The sequence below is a fragment of the Arvicanthis niloticus genome, chromosome 1 (genome assembly GCF_011762505.2).
Source record: "Arvicanthis niloticus isolate mArvNil1 chromosome 1, mArvNil1.pat.X, whole genome shotgun sequence".
Classification (NCBI taxonomy): domain Eukaryota; kingdom Metazoa; phylum Chordata; class Mammalia; order Rodentia; family Muridae; genus Arvicanthis; species Arvicanthis niloticus.
Window position 1 is genome coordinate 35,778,816 of NC_047658.1, and position 25,495 is coordinate 35,804,310.

General features: G+C 41.1%; 1 protein-coding gene across 1 annotated transcript in view; it reads right to left on the reverse strand.

Moving 5' to 3' along the window:
• Nucleotides 1-822: 822 nt before the first annotated feature.
• Nucleotides 823-25,495, reverse strand: part of Chrna7 (cholinergic receptor nicotinic alpha 7 subunit) — a 111,793-nt gene continuing 87,120 nt past the window's right edge. Inside the window, exons 5-10 of the mRNA XM_034485640.2 lie at nucleotides 15,676-15,755; nucleotides 12,831-12,998; nucleotides 11,291-11,485; nucleotides 10,274-10,360; nucleotides 9,068-9,177; nucleotides 823-5,092 (exon numbers count right to left, since the gene is read on the reverse strand). Coding sequence (XP_034341531.1) covers nucleotides 4,574-5,092; nucleotides 9,068-9,177; nucleotides 10,274-10,360; nucleotides 11,291-11,485; nucleotides 12,831-12,998; nucleotides 15,676-15,755 — 1,159 coding nt within the window. The 3' untranslated portion in view covers nucleotides 823-4,573. The remainder of the gene's footprint in view (nucleotides 5,093-9,067; nucleotides 9,178-10,273; nucleotides 10,361-11,290; nucleotides 11,486-12,830; nucleotides 12,999-15,675; nucleotides 15,756-25,495) is intronic.

Below are 25,495 nucleotides of genomic sequence, written 5' to 3' on the forward strand. Positions count from 1 at the left end.
GCAACTCTATTCAACAATTGATGTGATTAATTTTAATAAAATATGCAACTAAAACCAGCTATGGTGGTACATACCTCTATAGTCCAGCACAGATACCTGAAGCAGGAGAATTTTGAGTTCCAGACCAGCCCGGATTACAGAAATAGTTTCTGTCTAGAAAATACACACACACACACACACACACACACACACACACACACACACCACATACATACACACACACAATTAAAATCGACACCAAAAGTTCTAGAAGATCTAATATGTTTGATGGGAGAAATCCAGAAACATGGGCAGCTCTTAGGCTGTTCTTGCCAACTTAAGCAAAAACTGACTAAAACCAATTAGAATCATCCCTCAGTGTCCTTAGGACAGAAACTCCCATGCACACAAAAGCATGAGAATGCTCTAGTCCTCATATAAAGTGGTGTGGTATTTGACATAACCCCCATATGCCTTCTCATTTATATTATACCATCTGTGGGTTATTTATAGTGTAAATGGTATGTGCTTGCTATATTGTACTAAGAATGGAATAACTACAAGAAGAATAGCTGCATATATGTCAGTAAAGATGTGACTTTTGAATATTTTTCATCCAATTGATTGAATGCAATGGTACACAAAACAAGCTATGGAAAGCAAAAATCATAAGGCAATGTAGACACCACCTCAGGAATATATTAATGATCTCACCTGAAGCATTCTGTAAATGAAACCTACTGGGGACAATTGATGGTTTTGGTCCTTTTTATGGATACTGGGAAGGCTTTGACAAAAAGATATCATCTTGAATTTTTCAGACAGCAGTACTAGTTGAGAGGATACATGTATAACTTTTATTATGGTGAAGAAAACACATGTCTTCATACAAGTAAAGTTGTGCATCATTAAAACATCCATCAACATTAGGAACAAGACATGTTTGCCAACAAGCCAATTACTGTTCTCAAGTGCAACTCAATTGAAAATAAAATAAAGATATTGGGAAGAATGAGTTAAAGGAAAACCTTAGAAACAAAACTATTTTATGGTGACTAATTATTTGACATTAACATACAAAACCCAATCACTGTCCTATATATTTGGCTAAAACAAACAAACACAAAAAAATTGCCAAATAAAAATGGTAACCAACTGGTAAGATAGCTAGAAATGAACAGCAAGGAATGTATAGGCTTTTTCTGATCAGCCCTGTTGACGGCTGTAATACTATATTTGAGTACAAGCTGACAGGAAGCTGAGTACTTCCCTAACAGGAAGATCAGCTGTGTGAATCCATTATGACCCTAGTTCATGACACAGAGAATAAGAGGGAGGGATCAAAAAATAGTATCCACTTAAAAATATTGATAATATCAAAAAAATCTTTGGAAATCAATAGCATTGAGACATTAATCAATGTAACAGAAAAGCACTTTGAGAAACATAGTTTACACAGAAGGTGACAATCTGAACAGTGTGGAGTCTCACTGCATTACAGCCATGTCTGTGTACCAGTGACCAGTCTTGGAGATAAACAACTAAATCTTTATCTATGTTTCCCATAATGAATCTTATTAAAGAATAAAAAGTTATAAAGGTGAATAAGTGGAAATGTTAAGTTTTAGAAGAAAAATATGACTAATTTACTTGTAATTTCAACATGGGAAGGCCTCTTCAAACCTAGAGGGCAATCATGTTCTACAAAGGAAAACATAAATAAACTAACGACACAGTGTTTTAAACTTTCTAATATAAACATGCAATCAATGAACACCATAAAAATCAAATGACAAAGTTAAAAGAATAAATAAACTGAAATTTGTATTAAAGATATAAATATTATAAAACTGAAATTACCAAAATATATTTACAAAAACTTCAACCTTGCTTGCTCATGGTAAAGTGAACTAAAATCAGAATGGTTTTGCCTCATTATTTTTACCCATCAGATCAGGAAGGGAAAAATTAAAATTGGAAATATTTAACAGCAGAAAGCTGAGAATCTGGCCCTTTAACTTTCGATAGGGGTATCCACTGACCAGTTCATGGGGGACCATCTGGATGTACTTATCTGAAGTCTCACATAGTCTTAGATCCAGCAGTTCCATTTCTAAACTGGAATTTATACACAAAAACTTTGGCAAAGTATGCACCAAAATGCTAACTATAGACTTGTGTATAAAAATAAAACTTGGATATGTTGCAGCTATGTGTTCATCATTAAAAGGCTGATCCAATAAATTATAAACCACCAATGGAGTGAAACTCTAAGCAGCTATTAAGAGGAATGAGGTAGACCTTTAGACCATTATGGAAAGCTCTCTAGGACAAAAGACTAGGTGCCTAGCACCTTTCAAACATGAGTTCTAGGAAAGCAATAACTAAGTCTCTCCATGTTCTCCTTCCTCTCTTCATTCTCACCTTTCCTTTCTTTTTTCTCTAAAACTGTCCCTAGGAGGAAACAGAAGCAAGGAGAGACTATTCTGAACCGAATACAACTGTGAGCTCAGCTACTCTTTATCATTATTTTTATAATGATGTTAATTACTCAGATAGTCAAAGCAATGGCTAGGGTTCAATTTTTAACAGGAAGACACAAAGCCGGGTCTTTAGGTATCAAAACATATCTATTTGTTTCTAGTTATTTTAATCAAAAAGCATAATACCAGCAAAATATTTTATACCATTTGTTGATACTGTATGTAACAGATGCATGCTGGGAATGGCCCTACTCCAGATGGTGGGTGCTAAAATCAAGTCTCTAGATTTATGCATGTCACTCTGCACTATCTCCTCTCTTCTACCAAGCACACACACACACACACACACACACATGCACACATACATGCACACTCACTCACTCATATACAAGAGAGAGGGGGGGGGAGGGGGAGAAGGAGGGAGGGGGAGGGGAGGGGGAGGGGGAGGGAGGGGGAGAGGGAGAGGGAGAGAGAGAGAGAGAGAGAGAGAGAGAGAGAGAGAGAGAGAGAGAGAGAGAGAGAGAGAGAGAGAGAGAAAGTAGAGGGAGCATACATGCATATTCCCACATACACACAGGGTACCACCAAGCCTTCATCTTCCTATAGTGAACTTAATGGCTGGGAAAATGTGAATTTTTGTTTGTTTGCTTTTTATTATTTTGAGAAATCTAATCTCTCATGATTTCATTTTTGGAGTCAGAAGTTTAAATTTTCTGGAAGCTTCAGAAGCTTGATGGAGTTTTAATCCTCAAGAAGTTCAACAACACTTATCAAACAGGAAGTTTTTCTTGGTGAAAAATCCTCTCACCTCATTAACAAATAAAGATGTAAAGTGCAAACAGACTGGTATGAGCTATACAGCCAAAAGGACCCTAGCTCAGAAGAAAAAAACCCATACAGACAACATCACCCCCACCCCCATCTCCAGTGAATCCATGCACTGACCCGGAGTGAGCATTGCATCTAAAGCCATGGGAAGGCAGATCCTCAGAAGCCAAATCCTAGTTTTGTATCTAGATGACTGATCAGCGACATCATGTCTCTACAGCTTTTGTCACACAGAAGCCCACCACATGGGGAAAAAGCCATAGGGTATGTGTACTTAGTTTGCAGCAGTACAGATGCAAAAACTTCTAAGACTTGTGAAGTCTGACATGCAGAGCAACTAACACGCTTTTATTTTCAACACACACACACACACACACACACACACACACACACACACACACACAAAGTTTAGGTAAGCTTCAGCTCCTCCTTAGTTAACACTCTGAACTCTATTTGCCCTTCAGGTTTTGTACAAACAAATTCACTTAACTCCTCAGGACATGGAAGCAGCATAAAGCCTGGGGGTCATCAGAGATCTAGGGGGCCAAGGCCTCAAAATGCTTTTGGCTAGGGTGAGTCCTAGTTTTGAACTGACACAACCTGTGTGATAACTTAATTGTCAAGACAAATCTACAGAAATTAGCTTGCGCAAAACATCTTTAGAAGGCCAACTTTCTCCCTGGTATAAAGTTGTCATTGAGAAAGACAAAGATAGATGATAGATAGATAGATAGATAGATAGATAGATAGATAGATAGATAGATAGATAGATAGACAGACAGATGTAAGTTGAATCAGAGAAAAACTAGCAGAGAAGTTTGTAGTTTGAATTTGTATTTGCCTTCCTTTCACAGGGCAATTGTTGAAATGGATCCAGTAGGAACTGCTATACATTGGCTTCAGCCTGGGTCTGTGCATGGCAAAGGCAGACAGCAGATTCTTGTATAAGCCCATAACAAGGGGCATGCAGGCATATACCACCAACTGGTCAGGCCTCTACTGGGATACTAGAGTCATTCAGACCTACCCTGCAGGACTATCCAGAATGGGCAAATGACCACTTAATACCCCTGCTGAGTACAAGGATATGCCAGTGAAAAGTGCAAGCAGAGTAAACAGAAGGTTGCTGGGATCTTTTTAGTTAAAGTAACTAGGAAACTAAGTCTCAAGACTGACAGCTACAGGGATACCTCAGAGTCCTTCCATTTATCACACTGCAGTTAGGACCCCAATTCTCATCCTCCAGATTCTCTTCTTATCTGTGCATTTCCTACATAGTAATATTAAGCAAAGTCTTTGGACACAGCCTCCACGAAGTTTGGGGCTGACATGAGGATGCCGATGGTGCAGATGATGGTAAAGACCGAAAAGGCCATGAGGCACAAGCGGTCCACCACACAGGCTGCAAACTTCCACTCACTGCAGATCACCTCACTCTCATCCTGGCAGCGGAAGCGGTTGGCGATATAGCGGACCTCCTCCAGGATCTTGGCCAGGTCAGGGTCCCCATCAGAAGGGTGTGTACCATGCATGAGGTGCTCATCATGTGTTGGGGAGCAGGCCAAACGGCCACACACGACCCCAGAGTCTGGAGTTGGGGCACAATGCATGCCCTCCAGGCCTCGGAAGCCAATGTAGAGCAGGTTGCCATTGCTGGCGGGTGGTCCAGCGCCTGCGTTCAGCTCCACGCTGGCCAGGCTGCAGCGTCGAGGCTTGTGCTGACAAGCTGGCCTCACCTTGTCCTCTCCGGGCCTCTTCATGCGCAGAAACCATGCACACCAGTTCAGAAGAATAATCCTGGTCTGCAAAGACAAGAGGATGTCAAGAGCACCTCAGAGTTGTATTATCAGATGAGACCCCACAACAATGTGATCCCACAGTGGAAGACCTGCTTTACAGATTGTAGGGAAAGCAGGCCCCTGTCTTCTCAGGGATTTTATAGAGCAAATCAGTAAGGAAACCTGGCAAGAGTGGAGTCAAATGTGAAGTGAGAATATGACCTATGTAGGTTTATCACGGGGGGAACAGACTGAAGTTCCCTCAGGATAGACATCCTATACTCTCTGTTGAGGGAAAAAGGCAGCTGGTTGGGTAAAGATATCTGAGATGTATATACAGGAAATGCCATTTCTTTTCCAAGTCTTCCTTTTTTACTTCTAGAGACCTGGGGATCTAATTCCCTAGCTCCCAAACAGGCTGTAAACTCCCTTGTAAGGTCACTACAAGCTAAGAGAGGCTCTGCAATATGTCAGACTTCTAGCTTGGAGCAACTTCAGGGTTCTAACTTCACATAACCACATCTCTTGTGAGTAAATTTGTATCTTTGCAAAGTTGGATTTAAAAGTTGGACCAAAATTACCAAGAGAATCACTGAGAAACAGAAAATGAGGGTGATAAGCTTTAATCTGTTCCCAGGAGGTTCGAGGACATGTACTCCCTGGGTGTCAGGCTGTTTAAGGCAAAGACATGAAATAACTTGTTTAAACCTATGCAAATGGACGGTTGACCTCAGAGTCCTATGATCAAAACAGATGGGACATTAATACAGAAGGAAGTTTAGGTGTTTCTTACCCAACTCATTAGGCTATGACGATGAGCAAGTAAGACCATGTTTGAGACAATATGCTGGAAAGACAGCAGGTGCTAGCACACTTCCTATGAATAATGCAGGCTATGAAGGCTCCCAGACAACAGTGCCCCCTGCTGGTGTGCACATAGTAAGTGCACAAGTGAATGGGTGTAAAGGTTGCCTAAAACAAACAAACAAACAAAAACCTCATTCTTATATAAATTAATTTTAAAAGGCTGAGGGCTATAGTTGGGTATTGGAATCCTAGTTTATTAGTCTGGCCCTTAGAGTTTTATAAATGTACAATGTCTGCTGCACAAACAGTGAAAAGTTACTCTGGGAGTTTATAGGTTTTTTATTTTGAGGCAGCCAGTCTGAACAAAGAAGATACTTGAAGACAGTCTCAGTGGGTAAACAGTGGGCCTTGTCCTAAACCACCTGGATACACATTTCATGTTCATCTTGTCATGATCATAGGAAAATTTCCCCAAACTCTAATCTGTAGCGGAAGATGCAAGTTGGGAAGTCCATGTCTGTAGACCTTGACTCTTTGGCAGTCATTTTTACAGCATCTTATCAAAAATGGCAAACATCAGGTCTGTAGATAAGGAGCAAGAGGCACACGAAAACATCAAGCTTAGGTTCCTCACAAGTGGGCAACCTGTCACAGCCTTATACTTCCAGAGGCAGACTGAACTGAGGGAAACCCATGGCTTTACGGATATTTCAAGATGAGGAAGAAGCAGAGGCTACCTTCTCATGAGCCTGGATCTAGCTCAGTCATTCTACAGATAAACTGAGGTGCAAAGAAGACACTGAATTGGACCAAGGTCAACCCCTTATGGTGTCAAGACTGCTGCAAACCTCATCTACAAAAGGTACCCCAGGTTCTCTTCAGAACTCCTATCTCTTATCCCAACCTTTAGAAGACTCTAGAAGGCTGGTGCTAGATCTCAAAAGAGGCTGTCAAACTATATGTGGACCTGAATCCAGAGGCAACTGTGTACACAAGAGCTTGAGTAGGGTTGGGCACCTCTCTTGCCACAAGGGGGTCTGTGTGTCATCTGAGATGTATCTGCAACTAGTATGATCTGTAACACTAAGTCTGTTTTGAATTCCATGGGCCAAATCACTAGCTTTCAAGGACAGCACATCTCCAAATGTGGAATTATTCTGTCAGTACTTATCAAACCGTGCCCATGACCTCTTCTGTTAGCCTACAGTTTTGTTGTTACTTGTGCAAATGTCACATAATGCCATTGCACCCAGCAGTATCTTCTTCATAATAGCAACAAATCATAATAAGAGTCCCCTGGAGACTGTTTATATTTCAAAGACACATAGAATGAATGAAAAATGTTGCATGCTTTAGAAAATGAGACATATACACTTGTGTTTTACTTGCAGCCAATTGGTTTTAACGACCTTTTATTTCTGAGAGGCTTGTAATAGACAAATGCTCTTAATTAAGATTCTAGGAGAATACAGTGGTACCGATTTCATTAAAAATGGCTTTGTGTCTCTGTGTATCAGTTCTTTTATCTTCACACCAGCCAAAATACTTTAAGAAATAACTATGAGTGTATTTTTTGTGTTAGCTTAAACACTAAAGAAAAAATAGAGAATTCACTAAAATGGTTATCAATGTTTGTGGTTACAAAGGATGGGAGTAAAATGGGAGGCAAACTTCCTTATGTCTAGTGTGGATTTTACTCTTGCTTTTGAAATAGGTAGCGAGTAATCTGCTTCAAATGGGTGGATAGACAGAAAGACACATAAGTCACACCTAGCTTAGTTTGCCCTAGTGAATCATGATGCTAAGAAAGAGGAGAATATAGGTGAATGTACCTCAGTTCTGTACACTAACTTCTAAAACAAGACTCGTGGACTACAGCAATGGCATTTGAGACAGACACACTGAAGTTGAGCACATGCTACAGCTGGTACTATTAACTTTATGTGAGATTTTATTATGTATATAAGGCAAGTAGAATGAATAAAAGGAGAACTAGTACTTTTACGAGGCCACTGGAAAATAAAAAGTTCCCTTTCCCAAATTAGGCCACTGTAAGCTATTGCACAATGATTGTATTCAAAACGCTGGAAGCCCTTTGCTCTACTAGGGATCTAAATGCATTATTTGCTATATGCTGTGTTTGACACGTGGTTGACTTCTAGATTTCTTTTTGCACTTGAGTGCTATTGAATGGGTCTTTAGACAGGGGATGGAGAAGGCTGTTCTTCTTATGTTTAGACAGAAAGGCAAGAGATATCTGCAAGGCTCACCATGGTCGGGGGTTAGGGCACCTCCTTTCTACCTTGGGTTACATCCTGGCAAGGTGGGGAAAGTCTGGGCTTAGAGCAAGCCCTAGTCAATGTCTCTGGGTATAAGCTTCAGATACTGCATTCTAAAGATGGTGTGGCAAGTGAGCATCAGAAGCTATAGTGCTGGTCTGATGCTTGCAGGCACAGGGAAGTGATGATGTACCTGGGCTAAGATCTCATCCATTTCCTTTTGGTCTCTGTCTGTTATCCACTGGGAACTATCCATGTTATAGCATGAGCTTGGGTAGAAAGTTGGCCCTCTGCAGCACTGGTGCTAGTAAGTACACACTGAAAAAAAAAAAAAAACCCTAGGAAAAAGAAAACCTGAATGTGTGCTTGGACGTGTACAGATAATTTTCTTATAGCATTCCCTAAACAATGTAGCATAAGAACTACTGGAATGGCATTTACACATGAGGAAGATGTGTAAACATTTGGAGATAATCTGTAGTACACTGGAGAATGTGTACAGGTTCTGTGTAAGTGCTACACTATTTCTACCAGGAGCAGGGACACTTTCAGACTTCTCTGTTGCCAAGAGTTCTGAAGTCAGCGCCCTGCAGGATACCGAGAAACACTCATTCTGCTTCTCATTCTTTTCACTCCTCAGTCTGCTGTGAAGCTCCAGCCATGTGCTCCATGGCCACTCTCCTAGTTCCTTCAACTGCTACAAAGTATTCCTCAGTGGGAGAGCATTTAAAGAGCAATGCTAGCAAGATATAGAAGCAGCCAGCGTGGCGTCCTGATCTGGCACGTCAGTGTGAAACACTGCCACCTCTGCTGCATCATCCTCAAAGACATACAGAGGGGTGGAGTCTGTTCAGGGGCAACTAGACAATCCCCTCAGGGAGAGCTGTACCTCTACAGGGACAAAAATACATACCCACTTAGGCATTTTGCCACCATCAGGGTCATGGTGGTGATATCGCAGCACAATCACTGTCACCACCACGGAGAGGCCCACGATGATCATGGTGCTGGCAAAGTACTGTGCTGTAGGAAGAGCGGAGGCAGTGTGAGCCCTGGAGCCCCGGCAGGACCTGCAGAGGCAGTGTGAGCCCTGGAGCCCCGGCAGGAACTGCTAGGATGATTGATATCTTCCTATCATATCATACAGTGTGGTCATACTAAAAAACAGGCTACAGCCTAATAACCACACTTCTAGTGGGAAAGGAACAGACAGCCTAGACCTCAAAGACTTCACTCCCCACCACAAATCAGAAGTGGCAACACTCCTACTGAAGCCTAAAAGTCCCTGGCAGCATACAGTTCCCATCCCCATGGCATCCTGACTCGGAACTGAGTGCTGAATACAGCAATGAAATCAAAACCTAGCCTGGCCACAGTGTCTTTACACAATCCCCTTTGTTTCCATCTAGGAAACTAAACAGATATGCAGTCGGCCTAGTTCTGTCCCTTATCCCTTAGCAGAAACACCTATCTCAGATAAATACATATTTGCTCTACTCCCATCTCTCTAAACATTTATTTAATAAACTGATACCAAGCGATCTCAGGAGATAGTAGCTAACAATTAGAATATGTGATTTGTCCCATAATAATAAAAGAATGGTTAAAAAACAATATCCAAGTAAAATAATAAATCTCTAAGTTTAAAGTCTTTGGCTATAGAGCAGAAAGTATGAGTAGGAGAACTATAGGAGGAAGGGGCATTCCAGTACACGCGCGCGCACGTGCGTGTACACACACACACACACTCATACACACCATACCACTACCACCACAGATATCCCTCTCATTTTTAAACATGGGTCATGCTTCTGGCTAGTCTTGAACTTCTGAATCCTCTAATCCCTCTGCCTCAATGTCACAAATATGGAGATGACAGTTACACACCACCACTCATTGTCATTTTTTCAGATTAAAGGAAAGCCACAAATTTGGACAGCTCTTTCCTGTCTCTCCTTCTTTGGCCTAGGTATTGGCCATGGTGTTTTGCAATAGTTACAAGTCTTGTGCCCACAGCAGAGAACAGAGGGGTAGAATAAATCTCCAGAGCCTTGAAGGATATGTTCCTCCTCCGTGTACCTGCTGGGAAATCCTAGACACACTTGAGCCCTTGCCTTACCTATCAAGGGCACGGAATCAGATGTTGCTGGCATGATCTCAGCCACAAGCAGCATGAAGACAGTCAGAGACAGTAAGACAGTTATTCCTGAAACAAAAATGTGAGGAGTTCCTTAGGCAGAAGAGAAAACTAGGTTGAAATCCCATCTCATAGGAGCTCACACATGTAGTTTCAAAGCACTAGTTAGGTTGCCAGTGCTATATCATAAGTCCCATGGTTTCTGTATATACAGGCATATGCAATTTTCTGGGTACAGTTCCTGTCACCTCCTGGAACCCAAAGGGACCTCAAAAGGAGACAAATTTAGAAATCACAACTTTGAGAGAATCAAGCAGCATGATTACTTCTCAAGGTCTTTACTGCATTAATACTGAGAAGCAGTTTAACACAGCAGGATCAGGAAACCATGTGGCCAGAAGACTTGGTTTCATTCAGGTCTTGACTCTGCAGCTTAATTAGCTGTGTGACCTTGGGTAAGATATTTAACATTCTAAGCCTTATGCTAAGAAGATAGACTTGTGAAAGCTTTCTTCAACACATTAAATATGTATTTATTTAGTAATTCTGTGATATAAGAAGCTCCTTTTACCTTTCAAAACCCACATTTTATATCTTCACAGAGAATGATAACAAACTGCATTCTTATGTAATGTGTACAGTAATTTACAGATGCAAGCTGATATTAAGTTAATGTGTCTACCACCTATACTGGAGGCTGGTTAGCTGCCACTGAGAAGCAAGGTGGGTGGCAATGGGGGAGAAAGCTAGCCCATCAGGTTAGAACTGATCTGGCCACTCGCTATATCCTGTCTTCTTCATAAGACCATGGAATCCCTGGATCCTGCCAGACTCTCAGGAAGACATTCTGTCTCCTTTAGAGCCAGAGCCAGGAGTTTATGATGTTGTGAGGCTGGTCCTGGCACATAGGTCCATGGATAGTAGGCCACAAGGAACTTCTGCATGGCCCATAGTGTTCTGTAGAGCTAGCCTCAGAGAAAACATGCTATAGACACTTACCAAGAGAGATTTTCTCTCCAGAGTCTGCAGGGAGCAAGAATACCAGCAGAGCCAGGGCTGAAATGAGCACACAAGGGATGAGCAGGTTGAGGCCATAGTAGAGTGTCCTACGGCGCATGGTTACTGTGTAGGTGACATCTGGGTATGGCTCTTTGCAACATTCATAGAACTTCTCATTCCTTTTGCCAGGGATCCCTGCAAAGGGTGCCAGAGAAAGGAAGGTCATCAGAAGACACAGTTCTCTCTCTCTCTCTCTCTCTCTCTCTCTCTCTCTCTCTCTCTCTCTCCACTCTCTCCAAGTGTGCAAGTGTGTACTACACAGGAGCACAGCTCTAAAAAATGGGTAATGGGTGTTTGAACAAACCCTTACTGGTATTCTATAGCTATTTAAAGGCATCTCAGTGATAGTCAAACAAACTGACAGATATTCTTTTGATGCATTAGAAATACTTACACAATGTCAATTTTATAGCATTACAAATGCAATTATAAGCAGGTTCCTCATAATAGTGTTTGTCAAAGATGGAAGGAAAACACAGTGGTGATAGTTCAGCCATACTATCAGACTAGAATGGATCCTGTGAGCACACAAAATCTGCACCTTCATTGCTAGTTTAACATTGTATCATTTGCTGATTCTGTAGCTGGCTTACTTTGTGAATTGTAAGTGAATTCTATCATGCTCACACAGTAAAATTGCATAATGACATTTTTCAGAATGTATACCTGATGGTAAGTGACTCATATTAATATTGGTTTGGATTTTGAAAAAGTGCAGTATAGGTTCCTATTGATAAAAATAAATGTCAAAATGGCTTTAAAGAGAAAAAATGTTTAATTATTTTCTAAGAGTTAGAGATTTGACAACGGGGAGTAAATTGCCATGCAGACAGCATGTCAGGAAGTGTGTCTGCTAGAAGGAACAATTTCTCAGAACCTCACATTATTTTAGAAGATTGAAAATGCTAGAGTGACCAGTTTGCTCCCTAGCCTAGACAGGCCAATGGATTTAGGAAATTTACAAGCACCATTTTCCAACTACTTGACTCACCCTTTGCATCGTCCCACCCCATGCTAAACTGCCATACGCACACATTTTTTTGCTTTAAAATCCAAAACCCATCCCCTCTCAGCAGACTACTGACTTGATGTTTAGTCAAACTTGTATCTTCCAATGTGAAATTTTGTCCTGTGCCCAAACACTACTGTTTGTACGTTTGACTGAGCCCCACGTGTGATTTTCTTCATTTACTCCATCACTGCAATGTGCAGTCCAACCATAACACAAGATTAGAACGGATCCCATGGGCGTCTAAAACCTGCACCAGTACTGCTACTTTAACAGGCCCCACCATGGCTGTTTGCTGCATTCACTAATTGTTTTCTGCTTCTCATTCTGGAGCTCTCAGGACATGATGGAAGAGACTGCCAAGTGTAGTAAATGAAAAGAACAGTGGAAAATCCCCGAGTTCTTCAGCTCACACAGGCAGAAAAGCACCTTTCTTCAGGGATAAAACATCTTGGTCTCTGCTGGCCTTACCCATGAGATCCCATTCTCCATTGGGGATATAGCTGCTGATATCTGCCTCTTGCATCTGCAGGTCCAAGGACCACCCTCCATAGGACCAGGACCCAAACTTCAGTTTGCACTGCTGCACATCAAAAGGGAACCAGCGTACATCAATGTAGCAGGAGCTCTTGAATATGCCTGTGCGAGCATGGGGAATGATCAGATGGGAAATGATCAAAGGATTGAAATGGAGCCAACTGAAACAGGCTCAAAATACAGAGCAGCTCCTAAAGCCTGCCCAACACCACAAACTGTTGCTACACCCATTTAGGACAAACTGAGGTGCTTCTACACCCTCGATTTTTTTCTTTTGCAAAAATCTCTAGAGCAGCTCAGCCAAAGCTTCATTGCCTTTTCAAATTAAAACACAGTGCTAGCCTCTGTTATAGGAGGCTTTTCTCATGGAATTGTGCAAATTATTCATTATAAACTTTATTTGCCATGGGCACATTCAGACTCTAAGCAATATGAAAGAAAGAACATCATAAATCTCAAAGAAATTGATATAGATAATAAAGAACTTAGAGGTGGGAAGTGGGGAGAGGCTGTTGTTTTTAAGTAAGAAATCGAGAAAACAGTTATTTGATTTTACATATATATATATATATATATATACACATATACATACACACATACACACACACACATATATATATATGATAAATGGGATAAATATGTGCAAAATTTAAAAAAGAGAGGGAGTTTAGATGCAAAGGAAGATTCTACTGAAAGAAGCTAGAGTTCATAGAAGTAGATTTCCCAGAACGTCATAGTGAGAAGACATAATAAATATAGTCCAGTTTTTTTATGGCATGTGCTCTTGCCTGCCCTCAATTGACTGGATTGTGCTAGAAGGCACATATGGCTGAAATGCCCCAGTGCTAGTGGGGAAAGAACAACATATTTCACATTTTTTTGACTGAATTAAAAGACTGAATGGAGGAGGGAACTAATGAGTTGTACACATGGAAGCTCCACTACACACCTCTTGCTGAGATAACACAATGAACTGCCCCTTTAAATATTATTTAGAATCTCAGATACTTGGGCAAATGAGTCAGGAGGATGACAAGTTCAAGACCATCCCAGGCAACTCAGTGATGGCCTGTCTCAAAATAAAAAGGCAGAAAGGTTAGGGATATAGCTCAGCAGTATACTACCTACTATGTATAAGGCTCAAGATTCGATCTGCAATACTGTAATATATATATATCACATACATATGAATTATAGAATTACTTCAGATGCTCACATGAGCTTTGAAAGTTACTACTGGTATCCCCCTACCATTAGTGAGCTGAATTTTCCCTAATCTAAACTGTATTAGAATCCACTTCTATAAAAAGTACCCAAGAAGAAGATGGAAAGAATCCAAAGGTTGTCTGAGGATTGCAACAAGATCAGGTAACTGCTGTGAACATGTAAGGGATGATGGGAACATTCTAAAAATGGATCGATTGTGGTGAGCCTCTCACTTCGAATTATAATATGTACATTCTATTCCCATCTACCTGATTAAAAAAATAAACACATGGATGGTTCAGTGGTTAAGAACACAGGCTGCCCTTTTGGAGGACCCGGGTTCAATTCCCAGCACTCACATGATGGCTCACAATGGTAACTCACTGGTTGCTCGATTTAAAGCGTGCTGGAAGGCATCACACAGCCCAGCATGCAAGGTGCTTGCAGTGCAGAGGAAGGGCTGGAGTAGGCAAGCAGATGATTTAAGACGGAAAGCCTGAGAAGCAACACTTCTTTAATCAATAAAAACATCAGCGAGAGGGATCTGTCTCTGCTAGGTTCAATCCCTTACTCATTCATTTATTGACAGGCAGCCACCTGCGGCTGAGGAGTGATGGATTATAAGGTGAGCAAACACAGATTCTGTCTATAGAATTCTTATCATCTGCTAACAGGAAGAACACTGTAAACAATAGGCAACGTCAGCTTTGCTATGCTTGGAGATAAGGAGGGGCTGAATGCTGGAAAAGGGTGTGGTAGGCATTCCTGTGTAGCTATGAGACATTGTATATTCATGGGTTGCATGTGTTGAGAGGGTGTTAGTGTGTTTCGAGTATAGTGGTAACAGTGTAGCACTTGGGTTACAGATTTGTTATAAGCAGTTACAATGAGGAAGATAATTCTTGAAAATCTACTAACAAATCAAAGGATAAGGTGAAAAAAATTAATCCCTATATGCTTAAAAACACACCTAGAATGTGTGTCAGAGGGCAGCAGTTTCTCAGGCTGTGGTCTGCTCAGCGAGCATTCTGGGATCCTGTGAGTCCCACAGTAATGACAGGCAGGGAGACAAATCAACCCCATAAAGCTCTTTACCACCAGGAGGTTAAGAAGGAGAAAAGAAATGAGTTGACAGGTCACCAGTGGGTGCTCCTTTGAGAGCACCAGGCCTTGCATCTATCTTGTGAGCAGTCTTGAGTGCATGAACCCAAGATGTGAACTCAGAATGTCCACCATCTTCTGAGCACTACAATACCTCTCAAGTTACTGTGCCAGCTGGGAAGAGATGGAGAAAGGCCTGCCTATCATGTTTATGGGCATAAAGAAGAGTGTGAATTAACATTAGTAAAAACATACGACAGACTCTGTCAAAGACATTCTGAAGTGTAATGTCAATATCTTACAGATATGACACCCAGAGTGAGTTGAAGAGACATGTGAGAGAGTTCTGATGGGAAGGGAGGGGAGAGTGGGAATTCAGCATGGAGCCAGTCCTCCCCTCAGGTGGTCAGTCCTTGGGACTGATGCACATAGGTGCGTAAATCTTCTCACTGGAAGGAGTCCAAGACCTTACCTGGAGGGAGATACTGGCAATGCCCAGAAGCATTCACCAAGACATTGGTGTGGAATGTGGCATCAAAGCGTTCATCAGCACTAGAAATAGAAAAAGGATTCTTGAGTCAGCACCTCCAGGCAGTGGGTTTCTCAGTGTCCTTAGAGTTGTGCTTAACAGTCAGAAGAGTAGCAACTTTTTGAAGGGTTCCTGCTTGTAGCTGGACATTCTCACACCTGCCTGGGAGAGCAACTGTGGCTTACCTGGAAGGTCTTCTCATAGAAAAGTCAATGTCTTCTTCCATCTCATATCAATTGTGGTGTTGGAGTTTCCTTTTTGTTGCTGTGATTAAAGTACTCTGACAGAAGCAACTTAGAGAATAAAGGTAGATTTTGGCTCACAATTGTAGGTTATAGGAAAGAAAAGGCAAGAATTTAAAGCCTTGTGTGCACAGTCAAGAGCAGAGAGAATAAACACATACATCCCTATTCGCCTTCTTTCTCAGGGAGCTTTCTTCTGTCTTACCCTGTTCAGGATTCCCTGCCATTGTGTAATACTATTCCTGGGGATACGTGAACAAATATCTACTCATCCTAGATAAGGGGCCTAGGACAGACTAAAGTAAGGATACCACTGAAATCCAATTCAATGAACTAGTAAGTTCTTTTGGAAGGCTATTTAAAGGAATATCAGTAAGGGGCTACTTACAGGGGCATAAATGACTCAAGATATGTACACTATTAAAATCTACCCCAGAATTAGTGATTGCTTCCAGTCTCTGGAATGGGATTCACACTTGACTAGTGTTAACAACAACAACAACAAAAATTTTTTTTTTTAAATGATTAAAACCATAGGTGCAGGATCTGGGTACCAGCAGGCCCCAGAGCTTTCAGGCAACAGTGGTGATAGATGGTGGGAGAATGGCAAATTAAGAATTTTACATGGTCAGTCCTTGGGACTGATGCACATGAATATACCCCAACTTTCTTCCCTATATTTAAACTTCCTACAGGCAGGAGTTATGATTGGAGTAATGAAAACACACATACCGGAAAGATAAAGCAACTTTTAAAACTTACAGCTGATGCCAATCATTTCTTAAGTTTTCTACATTTTTATGTTTTGAGATCTGAGACATCAATGACCCTGCAGAGGTTTCCCTTTTGAGATCGGGCAGTTCCTAGAGAGAGAGAGTGAGCAAGTGCCTTAGCTTGCTTACTGCTCTGATGATAAATACCATGGCCAACAGCAACTTAGGGAGGACAGGGTTTCTGTGGTTTGTAGGTTACAGTCTATCACCAAAGCAGGAACTTAAGGCAGGAATCTGGAGCCAGGATTGAAGCAGAGACTACAGAGTAATGCTGTTTACTTACTTCCCTTGGCTCTTAGCTTGCTTCCTTATACAACCATGTGCCCAAGGGTAGTGTCTTAGTTAGGGTTACTATTGCTGTGATGAGACACCATGACTAAATGCAACTTGGGGAGAAAAGAGTTTATTTCACTCATAGTTACATATAACAGCTCATCATCAAAGGCAGTAAGGGCAGGAATTCACAAAGGGCAGAAGCCTGGAGGCAGGGGCTGCTGCAGAGCCCACAGAGGAGTGCCACTTACCGGCTGCTCAGTCCACTTTCCCATAGAACCCATAACCACCAGCCCAGGGGTGGCCCCGGCCAATGGGCTGACTGCCCCTGCTCCACTGATCCGATTTTATGGGGGCATTATCTCAACTGAGGCTTCCTCCTCTATGATGACTAGCTTGTGTCAAACTGACATAAAAGTAGCCAGTACAGGCAGCATAGCCATAGTAGGCTGGGCGGTCAACCATCGAGTATTACTCAAGAAAATGTCAGAGAGATATGTCCACAAGCCAACCTGATGGTGCAATTTCTCAATTGATGTTCTTTCTTCAAATGATTCAAGTCTGTGTCAGGTTGAACCAGCACACCAAGCTTTGAGAGTCCCCTTCAAGTCTAAATGAACCAAATTGGAGCCACACCCCTTCCACCTACTCCATCAGGCTCTCATCCCCAGGGTCCTCTCACCCCAATGCTGACAAGCGGAAACTGTTCCTTACCACCAAACCCTGCTATATTACTTATGTTTAGTCAATGGTAAACCCATTTGTCCTTCAGCATTGAACAACCCAAAGGAAATCAAAGGAAAGACGACTGCCTGCTTTCGCCTTCTTCTGTGCCTTCTGCCTCACATCCAAACCCAAGCTTTGCCCAGTTTCCCTCCCAGGGTCCTTTACATCCTGCTTTTGGAACTCCTTGAAAAACACACACACAAAAAACAAAACAAAACAAAACAAAACAAAAATCTTTCTTAATAGTAGTCATTTTCTTGTTCCTATAGCAAATTAAAGTCAACTCTATGTGTCCTTAAAACTCCACCCTTTATGTAAATAAAAATAAATTGCCTGAAGAAGACACCAACAGGGATGGGGAGATATTTCATGAAGATCCCAGCACCGTCAGAAAAAGTCAGGTACGGCTGCTCACACCTGTAACTACAGAGCTGGTGTTCAGAGACAGCGGGATTCCCAAAGCTCTGTCAGCCAGCATAGGCAAAACAGTGAGCTTCCAGCTCAGTGAGAGAACCAGTCACAAGGCAGTAAGGTGGATAGTGATAGAGGAAAGTACTGGGTGTCTTACTTGGTCTCTGCGAGTTTGTACACACACACACACACACACACACACACACACACACCACAGTCTCTAAATAACTAAATAGAAAACCCAGGCATCCAGTCAAGATGTTGGCTACACATAGCAAAGTCCCGCACAATTTGATAACCAAGGTCCCCAACTGGGACTGCCCATACAGACAGCACCTCAGGCACCCTGCTCTATGCCTGTGGTACCTTATCAGAAAACTCAAGAGTCACAAGGCACCAATGATCCATCTTCCCTGGGAGCCACACAATCACCAGTAAGTATTTAAAACATTTAATAATAAAAGAAAGTAAAAAGGGTAAACTTCCAATGAAAAAGATTAAAAAATTACTTCTTAAAAAAGCAATATCCTCTCCAAATTCAAGAATATATTATAACTGGGAAATAAACAGAAATTAAAGCTGTGGTTGATGAAGTAATTTTAAATGCATGGTGGGAGGTTCTGCCGGTAAGCATCACAGAAGACAAGTGGACCAAAAGTGACGAATGAATGCCACACAAAGGACAAGGCCAGCAGAGCCCACGTCATTGACAGGAAGACAAGAGCCAGAGTGGGAGGGAGAGAACGACCAAAGAGGAAACCACACAAAGGAATTGTCTAAGCAGAAGGAAACCATTCAAGTGTGAAGGCAGAGAGAGGTATTTATATGAAGGCCAGAGACCTAGAGTCCCACGCATCTGTCCTTGGGGAGCTTTAGAAAAAATGAGGGTAAAAAATGGATAGAGGGAAAGAGGGAGGGAAGAAACTTTTCTTCTCAACTGGGAAGGGAGAATAGAATCACTGTGATCCACTATGCAGATAGCTAGAGTAGCTGGAGCCATACTGGAGAGGTACACTCTGGGTTTGCAAGAGATGGGCATTAGAAGAATGTGTGTTTTAGAATGTAGGCAGTGTTTTGCTGTATAGCCTTGCCTAGCCAAGAACTGTAAATCCTCCTGCCTCAGTCTCCCAAGTGCTATGACTACAGCTGTGCATTATACCAAGCCAAGATTGTGTATCTGATGAAAGACACATCTGTAAAATCTCCTAAGAAGCAGTTCTTTTGTTACTGCCAATGGCCAATGCTCTCATCAGTGTATTAAAAGAATTTCTCATTCTTTTTATTTAAATTATTACATCAAGGAAAAAAATAAATTCAAGGGGAAAATGTACAAGACTTAAATATGAAACAAAAATATGCTGACTTTTAAAAGGAAGGAGGGAAGCCATTCATCACAGATGGATTGGAACACATCCATGTCTTTACACCAAACTTCACAGGAGAAACAAAGGGTGGAAACGCACTTGGCTACATCTGTACACGATTGCCAGTGAGCCCCATTATAAATGGTGGTTGGAAGGGACTGACTGACTGACTGATGTCCAGTTTCCACACCGACTCAGGAAGGTATTATGACTTTCCAGCTTTTTCTCTGAGACCCCAAGGCTCTTCAGAAGCACATCAGAATCTCAGAAATCGTTTATTTTCTTTTTGTTGTGTATGGAAATGGATATAAAAACCAACCCACGTTCAAATGACTGAGTCTCAAGTTTTAGCTCTTCAAAGATAACCCATGTATTCGTGTGGCTCATTATTCTCCTTTCTGGGTGAAAAAAAAAAAATGTTAACAGGATCTTCTCTTCCCCTGAATGCACACCCATTTGAATCTCTTACACATGATTCACCACATAAACCTCCAGCCTGCCACTGCCCTTTTATAAAGTTCACGTTTGTGCCTACAGTTTCTCATAGTGAACCTCTGTCCTTACCAAGCTTGATGATCCACAACATCCACACAAGGTTTCAGATGTGTACTAAAAGCCCAGAGGTTTTTTGTGTATTTTAAGTTTGGGGTTTTCTTCTGACTGATTTTTATATTTATAATAAATACCACCACAGGCATCTGTTAGATCCATGATTCAATTATGAAAAGAAGCAGTTACTAAAAGCTTTTCCTTCAAGTATTCGGATCAATTTAATTGAAGAGTTCTCAAGACCACAAGAGAAATGGGCTACATACAAGATAAAAACACTGTTGCCAGTAGCAACAGCAAACCTGGGTGACTCCATGACTCCTGAGTGTAGTCCATCCAAACAGAGCACTGAGATGGACTGGACTGTAACACTGCAGCTGCTGTCCAACAGACCACTGTGTTCAAGGTAGCAGTTTCACAGTTCCATCTTATAGCCAAATTGATTTCATCAACAAATGATACAAAAGTAAAGCTGTGAAGGAGATTTGTGCTAATACCACTTTATCTGTTCTGAACATTAAGCCTAGATAAAAGATGTTTGAAAAGAAAAAGCCTGTGGCAACGCTCTGAGTTTAAAAATAGCTTCTCTCTCTCTCTCTCTCTCTCTCTCTCTCTCTCTCTCTCTCTCTCTCTCTCTCTCTCTCTCTCTCTCTCTCTCTCTCTCTCTCTCTCTCTCTCTCTCTCTCTCAAGTATCCAGAGACAATCCTGGCCCTCGGTGGCTCTGAATCTGAACAGGTAACCACATGGCCCAGCCTTGTGCAGTAGAGCTGCCCCCATAGACACCAGAACACAATAGTAGGTGTGTAGGAATCTTCATCCTCAAAGCTGTTGATACTGATAACATTGGAGGACAGCTCATGACAGTCTAGAGCAGAGGTTCTCAACCTTCCTAATGCTGCCACCTTTAATATGGTTCCTCGTGTTGTGGTGACTCCCGACCATTAAATTATTTTTACTGCTACTTCATAACTATAATTTCACTACAATGAAAAATTATATGTAAATATTTTTAAAGACAGAGGTTTGCCAAAGGGGTCTTGACCCACAGATTGAGAACTGTTCTAAAGGGTTCCACTTCACTCTTTCCTCTGCCTTTGTTTGTATTGAAAAAAGTACAATCGACATCTCCCTTCCCCACCCCCTGCCAATGACTGGAAATGCAATGCCTGTGCATAGTTCTTGATGACCTCAGATCTGGTCCCATAGTCCCATCAAGAGCTGCCTTTCCAGGCTGCCTCAACTCTCCCCCAGCCAAGGAGGACATGAACCTGAACTTAGTATGAGGAGAGCTCTGAGCCTTGTCCTCCCTTCTAACCACAGAAAAGATGATGAGGAAATTTTAAATCAAATATTCTGATTGGGGTTTTCTATGTTGGGATGGTCAGGTGAGTTAGGCAGAGCTCTGTAGATAAAAATGAAGTTATCTATGTCCCTGGCAGAGGGCATAGTTGTATTATACATGCAGGGCAAACTGGACCATGGAAGCTTTGGGGAGCTGGACTCTGCAGTGTGTAGGTCTAGCCCCAAAGAGTTATGTGGGGAAAGGGTCTTGGAAGCAAACTGAAGGTGCCCATGGGACTCCAAATTCTGTTTTCAGAACCAGTAAAAATGTAAGAAAAGAGAATCCTCAGCACTTAGCTAGATAGCATAAGACAGGACTCATGGATCTCTCTTATGAACACCTCTCTTATGAATATCCTCTCAGCTCTGACAGAGTACCTGGTTCCGCATCAAAGAGAATCTTGTCCTAGTCACTTCAGCTTTCTCTATAGCATTGACATTTACTGCAAAGCATGGGAGACCAATTTTATGCCAGGAAGGTGAAAAGTGACCATATCATCTGTGGAGGAAGAGTCACCGACCTAAGAAAAACAGTGGGGTAGCAGCAATCTCTACAAGGCTCAAACAAGACCAACACCATGAGGCAAATGTTCACCAGAATGAAACTGTATCCAGGAACTAATAAAGAATTTTAAAAGACATCAAGGCACACTGTACTGCTATACACCAGGTATATAAATACAGATACTGATATGTAAAATTTATCATGTGGGTTAAGAATGACTCCTGATAAATGAGGTCTCATGAGAAATCAGCTCATTCCCTCTGAGCTCCAAGTTAAAAATAAAGATGAAAGTATGATTTATCTAAAACAACAAAAACATCAGGAAGGGAGGCAATCCATCTGTCTCAGAACACAGTAACTTTAAGGCACCATTTATTTCTAAAGAAAGAGAAAAAGTAGTTTTTAATAACATGTTAAGATATAAAGTTAAGCTTTCATGATATAAAACAGGTCCATATTCAGGTCTCCATAAAATAAACTGTAATAGATAAATTTTATATAAATTTTAGTTTTACTTTTTTATTCTCAGTGTTTACAATCAGCTATCCAGGCAGCCTATCACATCACACAGCCAGAAATTTGAATATCACCAAATTTTCACGGTCATTTCTACCTAAAGATCTTAGGACACTGGTTCACAACCTTCCTAATGTTGCAGCTCTTTAATGAAGTTCCTCATGTTGTGGCAAACCTTAATCATAAAATTATTTTTTTGCTACATCATAACTATAATTTTGCTACTATTAACTATCTGTTTTCCAATGGTCTTAGGCAACCCCTGTGAAAGGGTCATTTGACTCCAAAGGGGACATGACCCACAGGTTGTAAACCAATGTCTTAGAAGTTATGACTGAAACACAGAAAGAAAATGTTCAGAAGACTGCACTCAAAGAAGAGAATAACCCAATCCCTGACACTGTTAATGATACTCAGTTATGCTCGCAGACAGGAGCCTAGAATGGCTGTCCTCTGAGAGTCTTCACCTAGAAGCTGACTCAGACAGATGCAGATACCCACAACCCACAGACAATCATTGGGTGGAGGTCAAGGACTCTTATGGAAGAGTTGTGGGAAGGATTGAAGGCACTGAGTGGGATAGGAACTCCACAGAAAGATCAACAGAGTCAACTAATCTGGACCTCTAGGGAGCTCTCAGAGACTGAACCATCAACCAAAGAACACACACCACCTGGAACGAGGACCCCGGCACATATGTAGCAGATGTGCAGCTCAATCTCTATGTGAGCCCCCAACAACTGGAGTGGAAGCTCTCCCTAAAGCCGTAGCCTGACTATGCTGTGGTATCCATTCCCCAGCAGGGCTGCTTAGTCTGACCTCAGTGGGAGAGGATGCGCCTACTCTGGCAGAGATTTGACCACCAGTGTCAAAGATATAGGGATACCCAGGGTTGGGGAAATACCCAGGAGTGGGGAGCACCGTCTCAGAGGAGAAGGGGAGGGTGGATGGGGGTCTCAAGGAGGGGGGGTCAGGAACAGCATTTGAATGTAAACAAATAAAAATTAAAAGAATAAAAATAAAAGGTTAAGTCAGATGTTAAAAAGACCTGACTTGCCAGACTTCAACAATGGTATCATGGGAAGTAGTTTACATAAATTAAGATGGTATAATAAATGATATGATTCAAAAAAAAAAAAAAAAAAAAAAGGAAAGAAAAGAGGATAAAATAAAACTGTGGCTACAAAGGACAGAAAGGTTTCAGAGAGAAGGAAATCCGTGGGGGATAGATCAGAAGATACAAAATAACAGCTATGTAGGGTCACTAACTTAAGATACATCATGAAGTTTAGAAATAATAAAAGTTGTACTGTTTGGGGATTCCTTTTAAATGAGTGGAGTTGGCTGGCCCATCCCCTCCCCTTCAAATGGGATGAAGTAGCTATGGAAGATGTCGGGCACACCATTGATTTCATTTCAGTGATCTTTTTACACTCATATCTCCCCTAATATGCCATAAACATAAAGAATGCCATTTATTTTGAAGTATCCTTTCTTTTCCAATTACACATTAAATTCAATATAATACCATCTATGTTTCTGTGATAATTACAATGTGATTTAACATTAGATAAGTTCTAAAAATCTTCTTTTTCTTTTCTTTTTTTTTTAAGTATAGACTAGAGTTTATTGAGGGCATGGGGAGGGGAGCCAGGAGGGTAGTAGAGGCAGAGAGAGAGTGAGAAAGTAGAGGCCGGCCATGACCACGTGGAGAGAGAGAAAGGGGGGAGAGGGGACAGAGAGGCAAGAGGATAAGAGAGAGGGTAAGAGAGTAAGAGATTAAGAGTTCTAAAAATCTTCTAAATATCCAGCGTTCACAACGCTTCTGCGTGTTTCAGATTGTGTCCAGCTGAACATCATTAGCAAGAGGAACGTGTTTGCACCTAACAGGGCATGCCTTTCAAATTGTTTCTTTCTCATTAAACTTCTCTTACCTAGTTGAGCTTTTGCTCCATATTGTAAATCTAAGTATCTATTGGTCCAGTCACATAAAATTCTGTTGGGACTTTAGTTGTAATAACATTAAATTTTGCTTGAGAATATTTGCTGTCTTCATGGCATTGTGTTTACTAGGCACACACAATGTAACTAGACATTTAGCAAGTTTTTTTTTTTTTTTTCCCAGTGTATACAGATAATCTTTAACATCTACAGATGCTGGCCATGAAAACCATCCCATCACATTTTCTAATTGTTTGTTGTAAGAGAATGAAATATATATTTCATATTTTTATTATTTTGCCCTATCAAATACATTTTGTGTAGACTCCTTGAAAAAATAATCAATGAATGATGATACTTTATTCTTTTCTTGTTTTTTATCCTTTTACTTTTCTTATTATTTAAAATTATGTGGTTTCTAGAAATTTTTTTATGATGGCAAGTATCAGTTTTATTTTTTGCCACATACCATACTCATTGACTATCCAAGAAGTATTTCCTTAGCCTTCCGGGTGATGCCAGAAACAGATGATGGTACCTGCCAAGATCCTGTTGGAACTTTAGTTGTAATAACATTAAATTTTGCTTGAGAAAATTTGCTATCTTCATGGCATTGTGTTTATCAGGCATATATATAGAAACTACTCCACTGAAAAGATGGGCCAGACAATTTAACAGACATATCACCAACGAGAAAAAATACCAATGAGCATAACAGAGATGTTCCCTACAATATAATCTAGAATATACAAATTAAACAATGAGACACCACTACATACCCAAAATCCAGACGGTTGACAACAGCAAATGTTGGTAAGATCATGGAGGTATAGAAAAGCCCTCCCGCTCTTTGCTGATAGGAATATAGAACAGTAACGTTGAGAGAGTTTGGAAGTTTCTTACCCAACTAAACACACTCTTATCAATAAATCTAACAATTCCCTCCTAGCCTTTACCCAACGGAGTGGAAGACTTGTATCTACAAAAGTATGCAACTGTTGAGATCAGCTCTACTCACAGTTGCCAAAGTTTGGAAGAAATGGGTATGCTTTTCAGTAGGCAAGCGAATAAGCCATAGAAACTTCAAACCACTGAAGGTTATTCAGTGTCAAATGAAATAA